This window comes from Condylura cristata, unplaced genomic scaffold (genome assembly GCF_000260355.1).
Source record: "Condylura cristata isolate star-nosed mole 26May11 unplaced genomic scaffold, ConCri1.0 scaffold00010, whole genome shotgun sequence".
NCBI lineage: Eukaryota > Metazoa > Chordata > Mammalia > Eulipotyphla > Talpidae > Condylura > Condylura cristata.
The window spans coordinates 21,659,007-21,678,619 of NW_004567111.1; the positions used below are offsets into that span (position 1 = coordinate 21,659,007).

Consider the following 19,613-nt stretch of genomic DNA (forward strand, 5'->3'; position numbering starts at 1 on the left):
AAAAGTGTAATATAAAGAGGAAATTTGGCGATATTTGGTTGAATTCCTGCAGGGTATAAGCTAATTCATACATCATAGTTATTTTTTAATACCTGTTTTATTAATCTAATAAGATAAGAAACACACAGATAACCTAAGAAGTGGTGTTTCTTCTAGGGAGTTAACACTGAAGAAAACTATGTGATCTAAGTGAGAAAATAATTTAAAGGGCACTGTGTCATAGTGTCTCCAAATACAAGAGGAGTTAAGTGTCTGGCTAATGAAGACAGAGCTTTGGCAAATGTGGATTTGAGCAGGTAGCTGGCAAGAGAATGGTTTGTCTACAAAAAGAGGTAAAGATGAGAGAGAGAAAGAAGAGTAAAAATTGATCACTAATCTGAGGTGAGATGGAATTTAAATGTTAGGAAATTGAATACACTAAAATGCTAGGACTAAAGAAGAGTGATTTCTATTTGATCTTCTTACTTCATATAATTATCATTTACAAGCGAAGACTGATACAGCATTGATTTATTACTAGGCATTAGGAGTTACCTTGCTTCAAAAAATTCTATAGCCTCTTTCTATTTCAATTTCTAAAAAATTAATTTAAGTCAAAGAAATCATGATTTTCTCCCATGAAAGAAAAATTTATGGCTAGGGAATGAATTGGGAGGTATTCCTGGGCTATTACTTGAATGACAGGAAAGAATGAGGAGTCAAATAAAGAGAGGCTAAATAAATTTATGAGATAGAATAAAACTACAACTGTCATTTCAAATCTGACATCAAGGATTTTCTCATTTAATGAAAATATCTATCAATGATACTGATTATTGTTTTAAAGATTTATTTTGCTTACTTGTGTATACAAGAGCTGTGGTGTCCGGGGATGATAGGATTTGCCACAGACCTAGTAGGGAGCAGAACGGGAGGATCTAGTGAAATACACTGCTGCAGGGAGCAGCATTCAAGACAGAAGTCTGCTGCACCATGTGGGTCAGCTCCCTGGCTAGGGATAGAACTCATGCTGCAGTGGCTGGCAATAGCCTGATGGTGCTGAGACTCACCTCTGCAACACCAGAGAGGACTCTTACCCTGTTTTTTTTTTTTAAAAATGTTTTATTGTAGAAGTTGTAGATTTATAGAATTATCACCAACTCCCCCTATAACCCACCCATTTCCCTATTAACAATTCACACAGGATATTTGCCACAATGAATGTACAGATAGATACATTGACTAAAAAGCCCATTACTTTATTCACATTCCCACGTTCCCTCGCTTTTCCTAATGTCCTTTTTCTCTTCCCATTCAATTTATATTACATGTAGGCATGTCATCTTGGGCTTCTTGACTGGTGAGATTCTTGTTTTTCATGACCTCAGCAATTCTGAGTACTGGTTAGGTATTTTACAAAATGTCGCCCAATTTCTCTTTGTGTTTCTCATGATTAGACTTGAGTTATATGTTTTTAGGAGGAAGTTCATAAAGGCAAAGTTCCATTTTCATCACATCAAATCAAGGTTATATGCTATCAGCATGACTTATCACCGTGGACCTTACTCAGGCTGTTTGGCAGGTTCCTGCACTGTAAATTTATTCTCTCCTGGCCATATTGTACTCTTTGAAACAAAGTCACTAAGTGCAATTTACATTTGAGTGGGGAGTTATGTTCTACCAGGAGGGAGAGTACAAAAATTGTTCAGGATTCTTGCACACATTTTTTTGCTTTCTTTAATTTATTGTCCTTTATGTATGAAATACGGATATTCTGTATTTTAGGTTATAATTGAATCCTCTGTACTATTGCTCTGACATACCTGTCACCAGTATTTTTTTTTATTATTTATTTTCTGACACTTTTAAGATGTTCCAGGGTTATATTGTCTATTTCCTACCTGCTTCCAGCATCAGTCAGTTAAAGAGCCCTAGTTCTTTCTATGAAAGAATGTTATTTTAAAGATTTAGGCCCTATACAAACAATTTCATTGTTGCTGATTATGAATTTAAGCTGTTTTTCCTTTAAAAAGGAAACATATTAAAACCCCAATTCTTTGGCTTGCTGATAATAAAACTGGCATATTCAAGTTACTACTAGAATGTTGTCAGCTAATGATCTGGAAAAGGTTAATGCAGTATGTTTCCCTGTAGTGACCACAAGAATCAGCTTTCATGAAGTATGCCTTCCACTCACACTTGTAATTATATTTTTAAAGGAACCCCTCTTTTGTCTTTTTAAATGTAAGTTTTGGCTCAGAGTGGGACTTGGTTTTGTATTAACTATCCTGATAAAATGGATCCATTAAAATAATTTTCGTATGGAAAGCTTTTTCAACAAGTGATGGTGGGAAAAGTTGCATAATTGCATGTTAAAAAAAAAAGAAAGAAAAAACTACACCACTATCCCACATCTACACAAAAATCAACTCAAAACAGTTAGGATTAGGATATAAAATTTGAAACCATAAGGCCGATAGGAAACATAGGCAAAACACCGCAACGCCCTCTTCAGAGATGTTTGTGACCTCATATCCAGCAGCAAAGAAACATAACGACATTAAAAATTTTGTAGGGAAAGAAACCATTACTATAACAAAAAGACCCTCTATTGAATTGGGAGGAAAATATTTACACACCCTACATAACTGCTATCAAGTACCTACAAAGATACTCATTTGTCCACTTTTTGTTGAGTAGTATAAAAGTGGACAAATGAGTTAATCAGCACTTCCCCAAGACATACAGATGAAAATATGGCCAAAGAACCCAGCCCCACACCTTATAACAAAAGACCAGAAACAAATGTCTAAGATATGGAGAAAAAGGAACCTTCTCTCACAATGTTGGTAGGATCATTTCTAGTTCCTATGAAAACCATGATGTCTCAAAATTAAAAATGGATTCACCATTTTTACTAGCAATTCCACCCCTACATAAATACAAAGCATTAACTGGAAGGGAAACAAGCATTCCCAGGTTCTTTGCCACACACTCTGCAATAACCAAACTATGGAACCCCCAAAATGCAGAGATGACTGGATCAGGGAGATCTGACATGTGACACATATATACATACCCCATGATGGAACACTGAGCTATATAGAAAAGCAAAAACACTTGCCATTTGCAGCAACATGGATGGAGGGAAACATGTAATCAGAAGACAAATGCCAACTGGTATCATTTATATGCAGAATATACAGAACTGAGGCTGGGGGCAGAGTGGGGAAGGAGCACTTGGCATAGTGGTAGGCTGGGTGTCTCGGTACTGGTGCAGTATGGTAACACCTATGGGGGTGGATCCTATCCTTCTAATACACAATGATGTAAAAATCAGTGTCACAATAAAAAGAAAAAAGCAAGCAATACTACAGAGAACACTAAAAAAAAGTGGGAAATGGAATTTGTCATTTTGATGAAGAAGTCACAACATGAATCTTTTAGGCACTTTTATTTTCCAAAAAAAATTGTCGTTAATATATAAACATCTCATTCTCTCAAAAAATTCTACAACTATACAGCTGTTTGCTCCATTATTTGCATAGGAAATGACCACAATACAAAAATAAGAGGGAAAAAGAAGCAAAACAGCAACTGAGTTATGCTTTTTATGTAGGTATGTTTCCACGTATAAACATTTTGAAGCCTCTTACAAAATATTTACACCATTTGTCATCTATTTACATGTTTTAAGAGCAACTTTTCTAACAAACAAAACTATAATTTATCAAGTTATGAAAATTTTCTAAAAAAACTTACTATATTACCACAAAATAAATAAAGATAAACAATATTTTAAAAACAAAATTAAATTTTCATTTCAATTAAGACCCCTTTTGGCATGTTGCTTATTTATTCTGCCCTTTGGTTAACAGCATGAGCATCACATTTCTATTTTATATTGCATATATGTAGCACTTGCTTCCTTACGTCTTCAACATGTCACTTATGATTAAAGGCAGACACTGAGTCAGTATTAACAATAGATTAACTAGGCTGCACTGTAATTTAGGAAAAATTACTGTGTCGCAATGTATGTTACATGCAAAATCCACATAAACTGACATTTAACCAACATTACTGCACAAGCCAACATCTTGGTATATGAAAAGTACATCATAAATTCAACTGTTGCCATATGAAAACTACATAAGTCCTTCTTTTATAAAATGATACTGTTTAGCTTATTGTAAGAGGTTTGACTTTTGTGTATTGTAACTACCTATAAGCTCTTCAGTTCACAATTCATATAAAATGTCTTTCATGTTTAAAATAAACACTCCTATTTAATCAGTGCATGAAATCTGCTTTTTAAGTTCATTTGAATGATTATTTGATTACCCTAAAGAAATCAATTTGGTAGTGTTTTAAGAGGTATCTTATCACAAATTCTAACTGTAAATGTACTTACGGTTATTCTCAAAAGAATCATTAATGATTTTTCCCCCAAAAGAATCCTAGAAAACTTGTAATAAACCTATAAAGCTGATTTGCATATTTACAAAATTTTGAATAGCAAATATAGGCAACTCATATTTTAAAAAAACACATTTGTTCAATGGCTACGTGTGAATTGCCAGGTACAATGCGCACCTCTAAGGAATTATCTAATATTGAAAAAAAAGATTCAATGTCAAGTAAAATCTTGACATACAATCCAGTCTTCTTCCTGCTCCTGCCAACTGATCCTGTTTATTAAACACAGTCACATTAAATGATGGTGCTTAGGTAAAAACACTGCAAACACACTCTGCTTCCCACCCCCAACCCACACTGAGATGTGGCTGCCTGTCGTGAGATGAAATCTGCTTGAGTAGCGCCATATACATTACAGCAAGCATTCCAGATTCTTAAAGGACCAAACACTTTGGTATTAATACAATGTATTCCCTGTTTTCTCAAATATACAAAATATACATTTCCAGTTTTTTGCTTTCTCTTTTTTATATATATAGTTGAGTTTGTAGTTGCAAATTTTGCCAAGTGAACTGCAGGCCGTCAGTGGGCACTGCGTAGGCACGGCAGGCCTGCGGCTCAGTTCTGGTGCCTCTTCATGTGCAAGGCCAGGTGGTCGGAGCGCGAGAAGCTGCGGTTGCACACCGCACACTGGAAGGGCTTGGCCCCGGTGTGCTTCCGGTAGTGGCGGGTCAGCTCGTCCGAGCGCGCGAACCTCCAGTCGCAGCCTTCCCAGGTGCACTTGTAGGGCTTTTCACCTGTGCCAATGAACAATGAGGAGGTGAGAGTCCAGACAGACAATACATAAACTGCTCAAGAAATAATTTCTATAATTATGGTCCAAGAGAAGCAAAGTTCACAGTCTATCATGAATTTAATTCCGCAAGATTCCAGTAAAGAGTTATGTTTCATAACGCTACTTAATCTCTAGTAATAGAAAGATAAAGAACTGTGTATCTCAGAAAAAGTCATTTTTACACACGTGAGATCAATCAGTGCTCTCATTTCTATGTACTACTCCTGAAGACACAGATCTATCAAATGAGTTGAGGTTTAGCAATTCTAGGAATATGCTCAGCAGTGATAAACCGGAATGAAACTAGTATAGTAAAATGGTTATAAGCAGGCTGTGGGGAAAAAAATTGTTTAAATAACCATGGACGAATTTAATATTCCACAAATGCAATCTCTTACATCAAACATCAAACTTTCAGTGCATAAACTAGTTCACCTAAACACACAAACTCCAAAATGGACTATTGGGACACTGTTCTTTGAAATTCACACTAACACATACTCATTCACATCTTCCCATTTTCCAGATTGGAGCAAAAGAATGCAAGAAAGATTTTAAAGTTTAAGAGTAATAAAGTTGTATGCATTTGATATTTAATACTCTCCTCAACCAGATCAACAATGTTTGGTTATAATGACTTCATCTCAGTTTAAGTGTCAAACACCCGTAATAATTCTAAACTTTGTTGCATGTAGACTTCCCTTTGTAATGTACTGCACCCAAAAGATCATCAAAATTCATTCTATGAAGGCTTCACCAAGTGCTTATTATATGCCAGGAAATTCCCAATCAACAAAACAAAAAACTCCTGGCTTCAAGCAGCTTACCATGTCATCTATATTTTACAAGCCTCTTTTCAGTCTATCCATACTCTGACAGAATTCTTTACTTAAATAGTGAAGTGATATCTGAGCAGTCCCATCACACATTATTCTTACTACTATTTAAAGTGTGCTAGTTGCTATTCTTTCAAAACTACTCAAATTTATCATGTAATCTTAACTTTAGACTTACTCCTATGAGATCATGCATTTCCCCTGAAATAAATCCCCAAACCTAAGAATCTTCACAAAGCATTAACTAGCTCTTATGCTCTACTTGTTATAACTTTCTACAAATTTTAGATTAAGACTAGAGAGAATGTGAGATAAACTTGCACGTTAATGTTCTATGGCTTACTACAGAGATTTATATGGATGCCACTTAAAACTCTGAATAGTAAAGCTGCTAAAATTCCTTTTAAAGTGGTTGCTTCTGAAAGGGAAGAACCTCAGCGCTGCTTTTGAACTCTCACTACTCAGTGCCACGGCAGAAACTCCACAACCATTCTGCCTGATTTAGCAGTATCATATTCAGGAAGTTGTAAGATTACTCAACTGAGTACAACTTTTTGAATACAATGTCTCCACCAACGGAGATTTCTACCACTTGTGGCTAATATATTTTGTTGTTATCCTGATAACCACTCTGAATCTTAAACTCCCACAAGGACAAAGAAGGACCAAAACTGTCCTTGAAATGTATGCTAATTCTTTCTCGTGAGATTCTCTTTCCAAGGCTATGGTATACACCCACCCCGTGCCACCTTTTATTTCTCTTCTCTCTTCTCTGACCCAAGACTCAAAGATATTCTTTATTTTTTTTTTTATATTCTCTATCACTACATTTAAAAAATGCACTTTTCAATTTCTGAAGTTTTTTTTTTTTTTACCTCTCAAAGTAAATTCTAAAAACTAAGGCTAACACTCAAATGCTTTAAGTAACACTAACAAATAAGTCTCTTTTCTTTTGCTTATATTCACATATAACCCATTAAGCAGAAATGTTTTAATACTAGTAATAAGTGTAGCTATCACTCTTGAAATATAAATCAAACAGAAAAAAAATAACATTTTGCACAAGTGTTTTGTTTTTGTTACTGTGGAAAATAAATCACAAAAACATACTGGCTAAATACTTTACTGTCATTTAATGGAAAGAGAAAGTTATTTCTGATGTCTGAGGCAAGAAAAAAAATTCCTAAAGTGCCCCAATTTTAAAAGAAATCATTCTAGTCTTTTGAATTTAATAATTACATAGCAAGAGAACAGAATTTTCAAAGTTTATTTAAGAAACAAGGGACACTAGACTCTTTTTGTTCGCTATTTTTATTGGCTATGAAGCCATAAACTGCACCAATATTTTTAAAAGTTTACTTTACTGATTGGTTGAAAAACGGTAGCTATTAAAGTTCCTAAAACATTTGGGATTTTATTCTCAATTTATGCACATCTATAGATTATTCAGCCAAGAATACTACCAGTGTCTGGGTCACTAATTATGAGGCCAAGTCTTTACTATAAAAGCAAGGACAACTAGTCCCCACTCGGGGCCATTTCTATGGGATTTGTTCAAGTGTCAACACTGCTCAAGTAAAACATCATAGAGGAAGCTGGTACCCAATTTCTGGCCAAATAGCAGATGCAGGCCTTTCTTCCTCAGCCAGAAACACTATGCACTGTACTTCTGGGAAACCAAACTGACTTCCTTTAAGTTATTTCAACAGGATAGAGCTTTCAAAAGTTTAATTGGATTTTTACAGAATCTCTTTCCAATACCACCAATTTAAAATATTTAGTTAAGCTCTTTCAACATCAACTGTATTTTTAAGTTCTCATGCTGTTAATGTGAAACTTTCCAATGGCAAAAAGAAAAAAAGTGACAAGTCCATACAACATGGAAAACAAACCTCAACTTTATCTAAAAGTATGCATTTTCTCATTTTATTTTAAAATTACTCCCAATATTTTGCTAGGGATCCTTAATCTTTTTTTTTTTTTAACTCAGATTAAGCATACTATCCATACTGATAAACTCAATGTGTTTTTGTACAACTGTTAAGCAAAAATGTTACCAGGCAAAGGAGAGAACAGGTATAAACATCCGTTGAGTGCATACTTCAGAGAGGTATTTCTCAGCATTTCACCTAATCCTCACAGTCAACCCAGGAGTTAGAAGCAAAAGATGCACTCCCTTCAAGAATCCTAGTTTGCCACTTTTCCTTAATGTCCTACTTAAATCTTCCATTAGCAAACACTAATATACTCTATATGAATGACTTAAGGAAATAGTTCAAATTTCTTCAATGATTTTAAGTCCACTTACGAAGGGCTGTTATGGAGTAACTTACTGGACTCTGAGCAGGTTGTAAGGCCCAGACTGTCTGAGACAACCCCTTGGCTGTGTTAATCTTCTGTGGAGACCCAGTACTACCTAACTGTGTTCCCTTTTTATCCCAGGTTTAAGTGAACTTCAGTGGATTAGCAGAACAAGTCCATTAAATATTTGAAAATTAGCTTTAACAATGAACTAAAACATTATCTAATTTTTTCCCTTTAATGAAAAGATTAGAAAAATAACTTTAGAACCTGTCACCATAGAATGGGAGGTTTCTCTGCTCTGCTGAACATATTCAATAGTCATGCCAAGGCCTTTCCCTAGAATGTTCTACACAGATTCAAAAAAAAAAAAATACTGTACATGGATTTATCTTTCAAAAGTTATTTCAGTTGTTCTTTTTTAAAATGTTTACCACAGCAAAATCACAAATTTTCCTGGAGGCTAAAACTAAAAACCGTAAGAATTAAAGTAGATGTTTAGTAAACATTGTTTTCTACATAACTTGCAAGACACAATTAAGACCTAGTCTCTGGTCTTAGAACAAAACATCACAGCAAACTGCTTAAGTTTAAAAAATGATTCCATAGTTAACACTTAATTCTTGGAATTTAAGAGTCCTTGAAGTTCAGTTATGAACTCTTTCAGGAAGAAACTGTTTACATGCCAATTCAATAGATTTCCCATCATTAGAGACTTAAGGGATTCAGAACCTGAAACATTATATAGCCTAATGAAAGGCCAAAAAATAGGAAGCATTTACTAAGAATAAACCCATGAGGAAATTAGATTAGATTATCTTTTTTAAAAAAAAAAAGTGTGAAAAGTCTTTTTGTTAAAGCTTATTGTAGCACACTACATTCCTATACTTGCAAGAGAAGAACAGGTAATTTATTTCAAAGACTAATATTTGCAAGACGCATCTCTGTTCACATCTGTCAGTAGTAATGTGCCCACATTTAAGAAAATGATTAATTTAAAAGGACACATTAAGAAATTCCCTTCATCCTCCCTGTCAATTTGAGTTCATTCCTTTCTTTAAAATATGTTTCTCCTTACCCATTCCAGAAATCTCTCCAGGGTCCACAAGAGATCACTGCCACTTCTCTGTCTCCCCATCATCATCACTTAAATTCACTTTGAATGATTTTTATACATTTAAAAATATACACAGAGACTTCATATAGCTGCATTGGTCTCTTTAAGTAGTTTGTGTTCTGTCCCATCTATAATGCATCATCTTTAGAAGAATTAAGTTTGACCCAAGTGTGACCAACTTGGTTATTTTCACTAATCAAGAAGAAAGGTATAACAGAGGAGTGTGTCAAGTGTGAGTCTACCCTGACACTCACTTGTCTTTTCTTGTGGCCCTAAGGCAGCAGCAATTTGCCTGGCTCTCCTTTGCCTAGAGCCATTGAGAATGGATAAAATGTGCTTTGGGCGGGGGTAACAATCATGCTTTTAGCCTGTTTAGAAGGACATGTTCAGTATCCACTAACATCCATCTTGATGATATATGCACAGGGATAAATTCTATAAAAGAATTTTAAACTTCTTTTACAGAAGTAGACTGGTGTCAAAGAAAATCATGACGTTCTGGAGCCTCTGTTGCTGTTCAGTGGCAGTAAGGGGACATCTGGGGCGAGAGAATGGTCTACCAAACCTAGAGGGGAATTATGTGACATCATGTGAAGGGTTATCTTGCCCATGTCCTCAAAGAGTGCTAAGCTGCTAGGCTACTGTTTTGTTTTGTTTTTTAAGGGAAACTTTCATTGATGTGCTTACCTTTTTATTTTATTTTTTAAAATATTTATTTCTAGGCTGCTAAGCTACTGTTACTTCTGAGGCTTTTTGACAAAAACAATGAAAAATCTTCTCTATAATTATAACTGTTAATGAAATAAAATACCAATTCCTGAGTCTCTTTATAGAAACACAACCCCAAAATTCACTTTCTTGTATTAAGAACTCAAACTGAACTTTAGAAAAAAGGTAGAGAGGCCTTCCTGGTGGTGCAAAGGATTAAGTCTCAGTACTATAAAGCTCTCTGAAGCCACTGCAGCACAAGTTCTATCCCCAGCCAGGGAGCTGACCCACATGGTGCAGCAGACCTCTACTGTCTTGCCCGCTGCTCCCCTCAGCAGTGTATTTCAGTTGATCTACCTGTTCTCTTCCCCACTCTGTCTCTGGTGAATCCTCTCATTGCCCCTATACCTCTGGACTGTACCCCAGTTCCTGTCTGAAGAAATAAATCTTTTATTAAATAAAATAAAAGGTAAGTATGTCAATGAAAGTTTCCCTTTGTAAATCAACCTTTATCAGAGTCATTAGAGATCCCTGAATATAAATAACACAGGCCTACAGGATGGGAATGCTGCTATAGAGACACTTACTAATAAACTAGGACATTACTTCGTTCTAACCTTTCACTAGAAAAAATGTAGGTCATCAAGTAAACAGCTACTACAATCTATAGAACCAAAAATATCTGCTAAGTGAAATCTTCTATGATTAAATTATTACTTTCTTAAAATTTGCCCTCTACCTTCACAACTGAAGTTTCTATCTCAACGTCTACCATTCTACACTTTTTACATCTACTTATAACTACCTTCTCCCCTAGTATAAAAGAACAAACGAGAAGGGTCTTCTCATTCTTTACAAGGTCTCTTGCCAAATTTTGCTTCTTAACCTTTGATAGGCCTTATCATCTCAAGACATGTTTAATCAATTTCCTATGTAAAATTTTTCAGAAGAGTAAATAAATGTGAGAAGGGAAGCAAAGTTTAATCTTCACACTGAGTCATTAAAAAAATTGTTTCTAGGCTATTTTTCTCATAAATGCCTTCCCCGGGGTCTGAACCAGCAACTCTTTTGTCATTTTTTTTTCTTTTTACATAAGCTTGAAATTATAAAGACAGCCTTCAAAACTACAAATGAAAATAAAAATATTTTAAGAATGTTTAACTAGTATTATCATACACTACATGCTAAATATGATTTTTTTTCCCCTGCACAGTTTTCAAATACAGATGCAAAAAATTGTTGGGCACTAAATAATTTTCTCCTGCAAACTTTTATTTCTTATGAAAACACAGGTTATATATTCAACCAACACTAACCTCTAGATCCAAAAGCACAGGTATCCATTAAGCCCATATAAATAAAAAATACCTACTAAATTATCTAATTTAATATATACATTTAAGGTAATGTCAGCTCTAAACATATCGCAACAAAGTGAAATCCCTATTTTTAAAAGCCTTTCACTCCTCTTCCACTAATGAGATCAACAAGTTCAGAAAATGTTGGATTTTTTTTTTAGTGGTGAAGTAACAGTAATGAAAATCTCGATAGCCATTTTAAATAAAAGCTATACCTAATATATTCAACCTCCAACTGTAGAGCAAAGAACTCAACAGAATTGTTTTATCTAACATTTTTAATACCCGAATTGAAACCAAAATCAACACTCGGCAACACATCTCAAGCATAGATTACATATTTTAAAGTATACGTAACATCTTAATATAAATGTCATACAGGACTAAATTGCTCTATACAAGTAAGAGACAAATCATGGGTCTTTATCCCTTTTACAACTTGACTTAGGCAAAAAAAAAAATCTTTCAGAATTTACTGTGGAATTCTTTCTTAAACAAGAAATACTGAACACAGTTCACTGTCAAATGCAACACTAAAGAGGATGGCTACACACAGAGTCCATTTTGTATTCCTATGTCACTTGTTTCTTACAAGGGAGTTTCCAATTGTCCTTATCAAACCATGGCAAGCAATTCTGGAATCATTTAATATATACACAACAGCCATGCATAGAGTTTAAGGGAGTACTTGAGCCAAATATGTGTTCTACTCAAATACTTTCTTCATACAACTGCTAATTTTCTGCCTTGTTCTGATAGCCGAGACTGATAAATGACCTAAATGTTAGTTTTCTAATTTCCCAACCACTTAGTCTATTCTCTGGAGCCAAGTGTATATCCACACATGCAAGTAAAACCATAAAATTTCACACATTTGTATTGAGCTCATTATTTACTTTTTCAAAACCTTCTTTTGAAAAAGTAAATATGTTTTACTAACGTATAAAGATGATTTTCAAGAAATCCCCACATTCAATATAAAAGCAATAATTTAACTATGGCACTCATAAGCACACAAAGAAACCAGTACCAGTGACAATAAATTTTTAATTTCTGGCCAATTTTCGTCAGACATAAAATCCTAATATATTTTCGTATTATATTTTACTGTTTTCTAACAGAGCTGTGCTTAAAAGTTACTTTGAATGTTCATTATGAAATTAAAGACAATAAGTTATATGACCGTAGATTTTTCTATTTCATTCATAAATCAATTTAACATGTTGATTTACAAGGGTGCAATGGCATGTTAATTCTGTTTATTAAACATGCTTGGGAGTGGCTTATAAAATGTTGACAGAATAGTCCTTTGTATACATCATGAGATACATAAAAGTTTCAGTAAAATATTCACATTTAGATGTTATTAAAATGTAATATTTTTGTTTGTAAATATACTACTTCTTGACACTTGCCTAGAAGCAGCCCATAATTATCTGTAACCAGAGGCATGACATGTATACACACATATTACAAATAACACACAAACACCCACGTAGTCATAACAGGAGTAGAGTATCTCTGTAGGCCTGTAAGTATGTTATCGTAGGTATATATAAAGACCTAACATGTTTTTAAGTGAATTATATTTCCTAGGATAGAGCAAAGTTTATCTCAGGTATTTTGACTAACCATACAGCAGAACTTCATAGTACTTGCAAATTCATTCCAAATAAAGAAACCGAAATATATGAACTTTAGAAAAACTTGAATTGCTATGAGTTTTCTAGTTAAAGAAGCTGGTATCTTCTACTCTTTCATCTCATTTTTTAAAAACAGTCTTGTTTTGGAAAGACTATTTCCTTAGGTACAATTTGCAAGTCAAGCATTTACAATCTAAAAAGCAATTAAATAGCTCAGATGTAGGTTGTTTTAATTGCCTGAATCATTTTTAAAACATAAGGTAACCTGACATTTTAAAGCAATTACAATTATATTCCTAAGAAATGCTAGGGTATTTTATATTCTGCCTGCAAAATGGCAACCAATTAAAAAGATCAACATAGATTGTTTTATTTATTAGGTCCCCCTAAATAAATTGTCCAAGGGGAAGGCCCGGGAACACAGAAACAAAAAAGCTATTAAATTAAAATTGTTCTTTAGAAATACCTGGGCCTTAAAAGGAAAACAACAAACAAGCACTTGCTGGCTTCAGATTCATTTAAAAACAACAGGCTGGGTGGAAAGGATGCAATGAGAGCACAGTAATTTTAAAAGGCATTGTCTAGAAACTAGAAATGAGGAGAAAACAACCTCAATGCTCTATGATTACCCAAGAACGGGTTTGGCCAGATGAACAAGTCTGCTACAAACTCTCCCCAAGGCAGCTGAAAGACTATCAAACAAAACTTTATTAAACTGGATTACATGGTCTCCCTCCTCTCATTAAAAGCTGAAGGCCACACGTTTATGATGGGGGGGGGGGCGGGAGGGAGTCCCTACATGGAACCCAAAGTAGGCCTAGGCCCTCTTTTAGTTTGTTTTCATTAATACTAACACTGTTCAGACAAACCACTATTAAATTTCTTTGCCAGCAGGTCAAGTTCCAGAATCCCAGGTAAAGCATTCAGAGCCCTAAACCCTGACAGGAGTTAGTTGCAAGGCCATTTAGATATGCCCGCAATAACCAGTTGATTACATCGTTATATGAAATTGCACTCCTCTTTTATTAGGAGACTTTAACCTCATGAAGGAAAAAAAAAAAAAATGCCACCTAGCTTAGTCCTATCTCCTGTTTCAAGGACTTTCAAAGAAAAAAAAACAATAGCTGGAATATTTCTAACTTATTTACACTTCCCCTTAATTAAATCCAGGTAAAAACCATTTTCAATGCTTCCTTCATAACATGTAATCTGTAAAATGATTCTTTAGACTGTCTAGATGGAACGTTTTCTTGGCCTTGTCATTTGTACTTTGATATCTTTAGATTGTTTTATTATATGCTTAATGGTTGTTTAACTATAAATACAATTTCTACTTTGGCCTGCTTTATGTAGATATGTCTAAGTAATCAATTTGTATCTAAAACTTCAGGCCAAAACAACCCTTTCATTTCATTGATAAATACGCAAAATGTCTGTTCTTTAAAAGCAGTTTCCCACTAGCCTCACAATCTACCACACTGTCACCAACACTATTTAGACTTCAATAAGTAGTGTTTAGAGTTGAGATATCAAGAAATAGTCCTCGCATGCATACAAAATGTCTGCAGTCATAGTCCTCTTGGTGCTCTATCTCAGCACTGACCTTTGTTCAAAGGCTTTTACTTTTTAATGCAGCAGTTAGAGATAACTACTTCATTTATCAAAACTCAATTTCCATAGTAACATCTAGCCTGGGGAGATTCAAGCCCTCACACTAATCCAACAACCCATTCAAAGGAACTGTTGAATACTTTGGTTTCCATAGCAATGATGGAATAAAACATTTTGCTAGGTCATTGCTTTTATTAGCAAACTTATTCTTTGAACTTTAGGTAAGGCCGCACTTAACTGTGAAGGAAAGGGAAAAAAACCTACAATCGCTTCATGTAAGTTCTTTCCTTAATGGCTGTTCTTTAAAGAAAATCACAAATTGTACCCAAAATAGTATAAATTTTTTGTTATGTGTACATATTTAAAGCATGCCACCTAGCTTGATCCTAAAATGAGCTCCGATACAAGGATTTAAGATTAAAAAGCCCTTAAAAGTGCTGTGTAGATCCGGCAAAATAAATATTTATAAAATTAAAGGGGCTCAGCTTTACAGCATATTTTAAACAAAGATGAAACGTAAGCTAGAGTAAAGACAAAGTCTCTTAAATGCATAAAATGTGAGCCAGGGAGGTGTCCAAAATAACTTATAAATCATAACCCCATTTTGTCTAATTCAATATTCTTCAACTTTAGCCCTACTTTTCAAATACAGAAATCATGCTAAACACAAATATCTTAGGCTGAAGGTAAAACAAAAGATTAGAAGCTTTAGATGACAAATGGTAAAGAGTTGTTAGTCCTTAATATGGCTTTATGGAAGCGCACTGATCTAGTACCAGAGAAAAGTGTTTTTTCCCTTCAAGCTAGAAACAGTGCCATTTTATTTTAAAATCCACTGGTAAACACTGTTGTTTACATCTTTGGGTAATTAATTCTATGTAAAATGACAGGAGGACTTAGTGAAGGAAAATCAGCCTTCCTGGAACCAGACTTTTTTACTGAACTGAATTTTGAGCCAAGCCAGTGCTGAAAAGGTAGGCCATTAAAAAATAAAAGTTGACAGAAGAAAGAAGAGATCAAACACGTGTTGGCTTTTAAAAGGATGAATACCACTTACACTATTTACACAACTCACAGAATTAACAAGAAAATTACATACCAGTATGAGTCCTCAGGTGAGCTTTTAAATGAGAAGACTTTGTATAAACTTTTGTGCAGCCTAAAATAAAGCAGGGAAGGAAGAACAGCTTGTCATTTTGAGATCCTTTTGAAATCTTTACATTTGATGATTCAGTGTTTAAAATCTGGCTTTAAAGAAGAAATCTCTCATGCTAGGTGAGATACTTGAAGCTTCACTTTAAAAAGTTGTAAAGACAGTCCCCTTATTACCTTACTAAAGGTATAAAGAGATTTGCTTTATACGTCACTTTAGAAGGAAACAGTACAGATAATCAAGCCAAGCTACAAATGGGAAATTCGTGTTTATATTCTAGTGAGCGGTTTATACTAAACAGAATTCAGAGCCTGAAAAAATTCTAATGTCTCTAAAACTGAGTGTTAAACTATTATCCAAGATGATTGCAACTTTCTGTTCTACATTTCTTTTTCTACAGTTAGTATCTGATGCCATATCATATACCATAAGTTAATAAAGCATACCCTGTAGTGTAGTAATCTTAAACTAGCTTATGCCAGCAGCTCATAGATATATCCATAACCATAGTCAATTTTTATTTTGGGCCATGTCTCTCATTAAGAATGAGCAGTCTCCTGCCTACCATCAGGATATCAATTCCAACTTCATGGCCACACCTTATTTTCCCCTATCCTATATTTAATCTCTCCTCAGGGTGCTTAATTTAGAACTAAAAGCTCCGATTTAAGTTTATTTGGCTAAACTCAAAATTTAATTTTCATTTGATACTAAGGAGAAAAAGTACAAAGAAGCTTTTTTCCAGATTCTGGCCATTTAAAAAACTTTACATATAAAATAAGCAATCCACATGGTTAAATACCACATGAAAGCACAGAATCTGGGATAGGAATAGAATTTAAAAAATAGGCAATCTTTATTGCCAGAAACTAATTTTGTCATAAGTACATCTAAAACCTGAGGCTGAAAAGGTAAATATATGCCAAACAACGCTAAATACATGTATTGCTGTTTCAACCAGTAGCATCACTTACCAGGATAATCGCAGTAGTGGATGCGTCGTTTCTCCAAATCGGGGTTACTCCTTCTATTGTATCTGACAGGTTGGATATTTTGTGAATTAACTGGCAGGGTAGCAGGTATATTTGGATTGTGAATTGCCAGTTTAGAAGCAATTGTAGCAGCATAGGATGGAGGTGGGGTTAAATTCTGGAGCATCTCTGCTTGTCTATCTGGACTCCCAGGCTCTGAGCTTGGTGGTGACGGGGGAAAGTAAGTGGCCTGTTGTGGAAGAAACTGACTTGGCATTGTGTATGTGCAAGGGGGCATGCCCTGGAATTGTTTCATTGCAGTCTGCGGAACAGCAGAAGTGTGTGTGTTAAGGCCTGCCATGGCAGCCGACATAGAAACATTAAGAGTGTCCATTACTGCTGTCTGGTTTGTAGAACTGGGCATATCTAGATCCGGTGTATTCAGTAGCTGGTACAGGTGGCCCTGCTGGGGAGGGACAGAAAGATGAAGATCTGGTGTAGGAAGTTCTTGTTTGATGAAAATATTGTTCACCTCTGGAGCTGCGGTCTGGTGTGAGCTGAATATACTGGTGAACTCAGGGAGGGCCTGGGTCGGGGCCGGAGGAGGGGCAGTCGTTTCACTCTGGTGGCTGAAAATGGTAACAGGTTCTGTCTTGATGTGTGTTACGCACGGTCTCTGGGATTTGTAGAGGCCAGTTCTCAGGTGAGTGATGTCAGGGAGGAAGACGTTCATGTTGATACTGTAAGGTAACCCTTCACTGTCAGTGAAGAACTGGTCTACGACTGAGGCACTGTCTCGTCTATACTTTTTATGCTCTGGAATTATAGAAACTGGAGGAAGCTGAGGTGTCAGATACTTCTCCATTTCACATCTTGTCTGGAAAAAAAAAAAAAGAAATACAAACATGCATAATCCACCCAATTCATCATCTCAAGAAGACAAACAGTGTTTACTATAAATTCCCAACAAGCTCTAAAAATTTCCAGGGCAAACTCCTAAGTGTTGCTTGAAAATATATATATTTTCAACAATAATTGCGTCACCAAACCTTACAAAATTCTGTGTAACATGTATTTGGTAAAACCTTTCCAACAACCAAACCCAGATTAGAAAGTGAGAGACTAATCAAAAAAATCAGGAAGCAAATGGAAAACAGTCCTTTCGGATCCAATAAAGTATATTATCAAAAACAAGCAAAATTCCCGTCCCAATACACAATTCAGTACAATTGAAACAAGCATTGTAATATTGCAAAGTACACTGAATTCTATGTCATGTAGTTGAAAGTAATGTGTGGTTTTGTTTGTTTTAAAGTAAACCTTAAAAATATTGTGGAAGGTTTTCTTTTTCTTGAATAGTTTTTATCAAAATATCTAACATAAAACATTCCTTGGCTATTTCAGGACATTTTTTGGTTGTTGTTTATACTTCAAGGGAAACTTAAATACAACGTTTTGAGTAAAACATCTATAAGAACAACTTCACATTCAACATTTGATCTAAATGTTGATTTTAATCAGCAGATTCTGTAACTGGTTAATATGATAATGAAATGTTTCTATTCATATCACTATCTAAAACAGATCTTTAATTACCTAGGGGAAAATCACTCCCTTGGTAGAGTGGTGAGAAGGGGCCGTGGGTGGGAGAGGCTGCTGTATCACCAGCACAGTCATCAGCAAAACATTTATCATGTCCTCCTCAGTGGGCCCATGTTACATTCCCCCTTACCCTGTAAAAAGCCCAGTCATCCCTTATATTCTAGTTTTCAAATGGTGAATTTTTTTTGGACATAATCCAACTAGTCCCCTCAATCTTTACACAGGTGTCTTCTCCCCTACGAAAATGTATACTTATTTTTAATTTTTAACACTGAAAAGGACATTTCTGGGGAGAAAAAAAAAACACGCCAACTAGATGGTTCATAGAACTATTAATCGTGGCAACTTAAGCGATGAATAATAGTCCTTTTTGCTACTATTTAATTTCAAAGCGTTTCACATCAGACCTTGTATGATAATGTGGATCCAGGTTGGATTTCCCGGACAGACACTATTTAAAAATAAAATTAACGCTCTAGTCATGTGAGTCACATCTCTGACAAACGCCACTGCCCTTTCGCAGCACGGCGACACTCGCAGCCTCCTAGAGCCGGAGTAGGAGCTGCACGGCAAACACACACTATACCAGGCGGCTAGTAAACCAAGCGGCTTGAAATAAATCGAACTAAACCCATACGTGCACTTCGCTCCCGCGGTGGTTAGTGGTTTCTGATTTTAGCTCTTCCAGCTGTTTGCATGTGGGTATGTTTCCAATTTTTTTTTTTTTTTTCCTTGGGACAGGCTAAAAGTCCCGGGAAGTTTTTTCTGGGCTATATGACTCCCTGCGTGGGCGAAAGAAACAGGCGGTTGCTCTAATTCGGCTGCCGGGCAAGTGTAAAAGCCAACTGCCAGCTTTCAACGCGGCTCCGGGAGGAAATTTACGCGCACATTTAGAAAAACAACAACCCTGCTCTTTTTTTTTTTTTTTTTTTTTTATGACCTTTTATAAGAGGAAACGAGAAGCGCTCGGATACAACCTGTGTTCTCTAATTCCCATTTCCCAAAGGTAGCACCAGATCGAGTCCAACGCAGGTAGAGGAGCCAAGGGGTATAAACCAGCACCCCAGGACCCGGATTTGT

General features: G+C 35.4%; 1 protein-coding gene across 1 annotated transcript in view; it reads right to left on the minus strand.

The window, feature by feature from the left end:
• Positions 1-3,416: 3,416 nt before the first annotated feature.
• Positions 3,417-19,613, minus strand: part of KLF5 (Kruppel-like factor 5 (intestinal)) — a 17,203-nt gene continuing 1,006 nt past the window's right edge. Inside the window, exons 2-5 of the mRNA XM_004680097.2 lie at positions 18,618-18,632; positions 16,935-17,808; positions 15,907-15,966; positions 3,417-5,195 (exon numbers count right to left, since the gene is read on the minus strand). Of these exons, the coding sequence (XP_004680154.1) occupies positions 5,017-5,195; positions 15,907-15,966; positions 16,935-17,808; positions 18,618-18,632 (1,128 nt within the window). The 3' untranslated portion in view covers positions 3,417-5,016. The remainder of the gene's footprint in view (positions 5,196-15,906; positions 15,967-16,934; positions 17,809-18,617; positions 18,633-19,613) is intronic.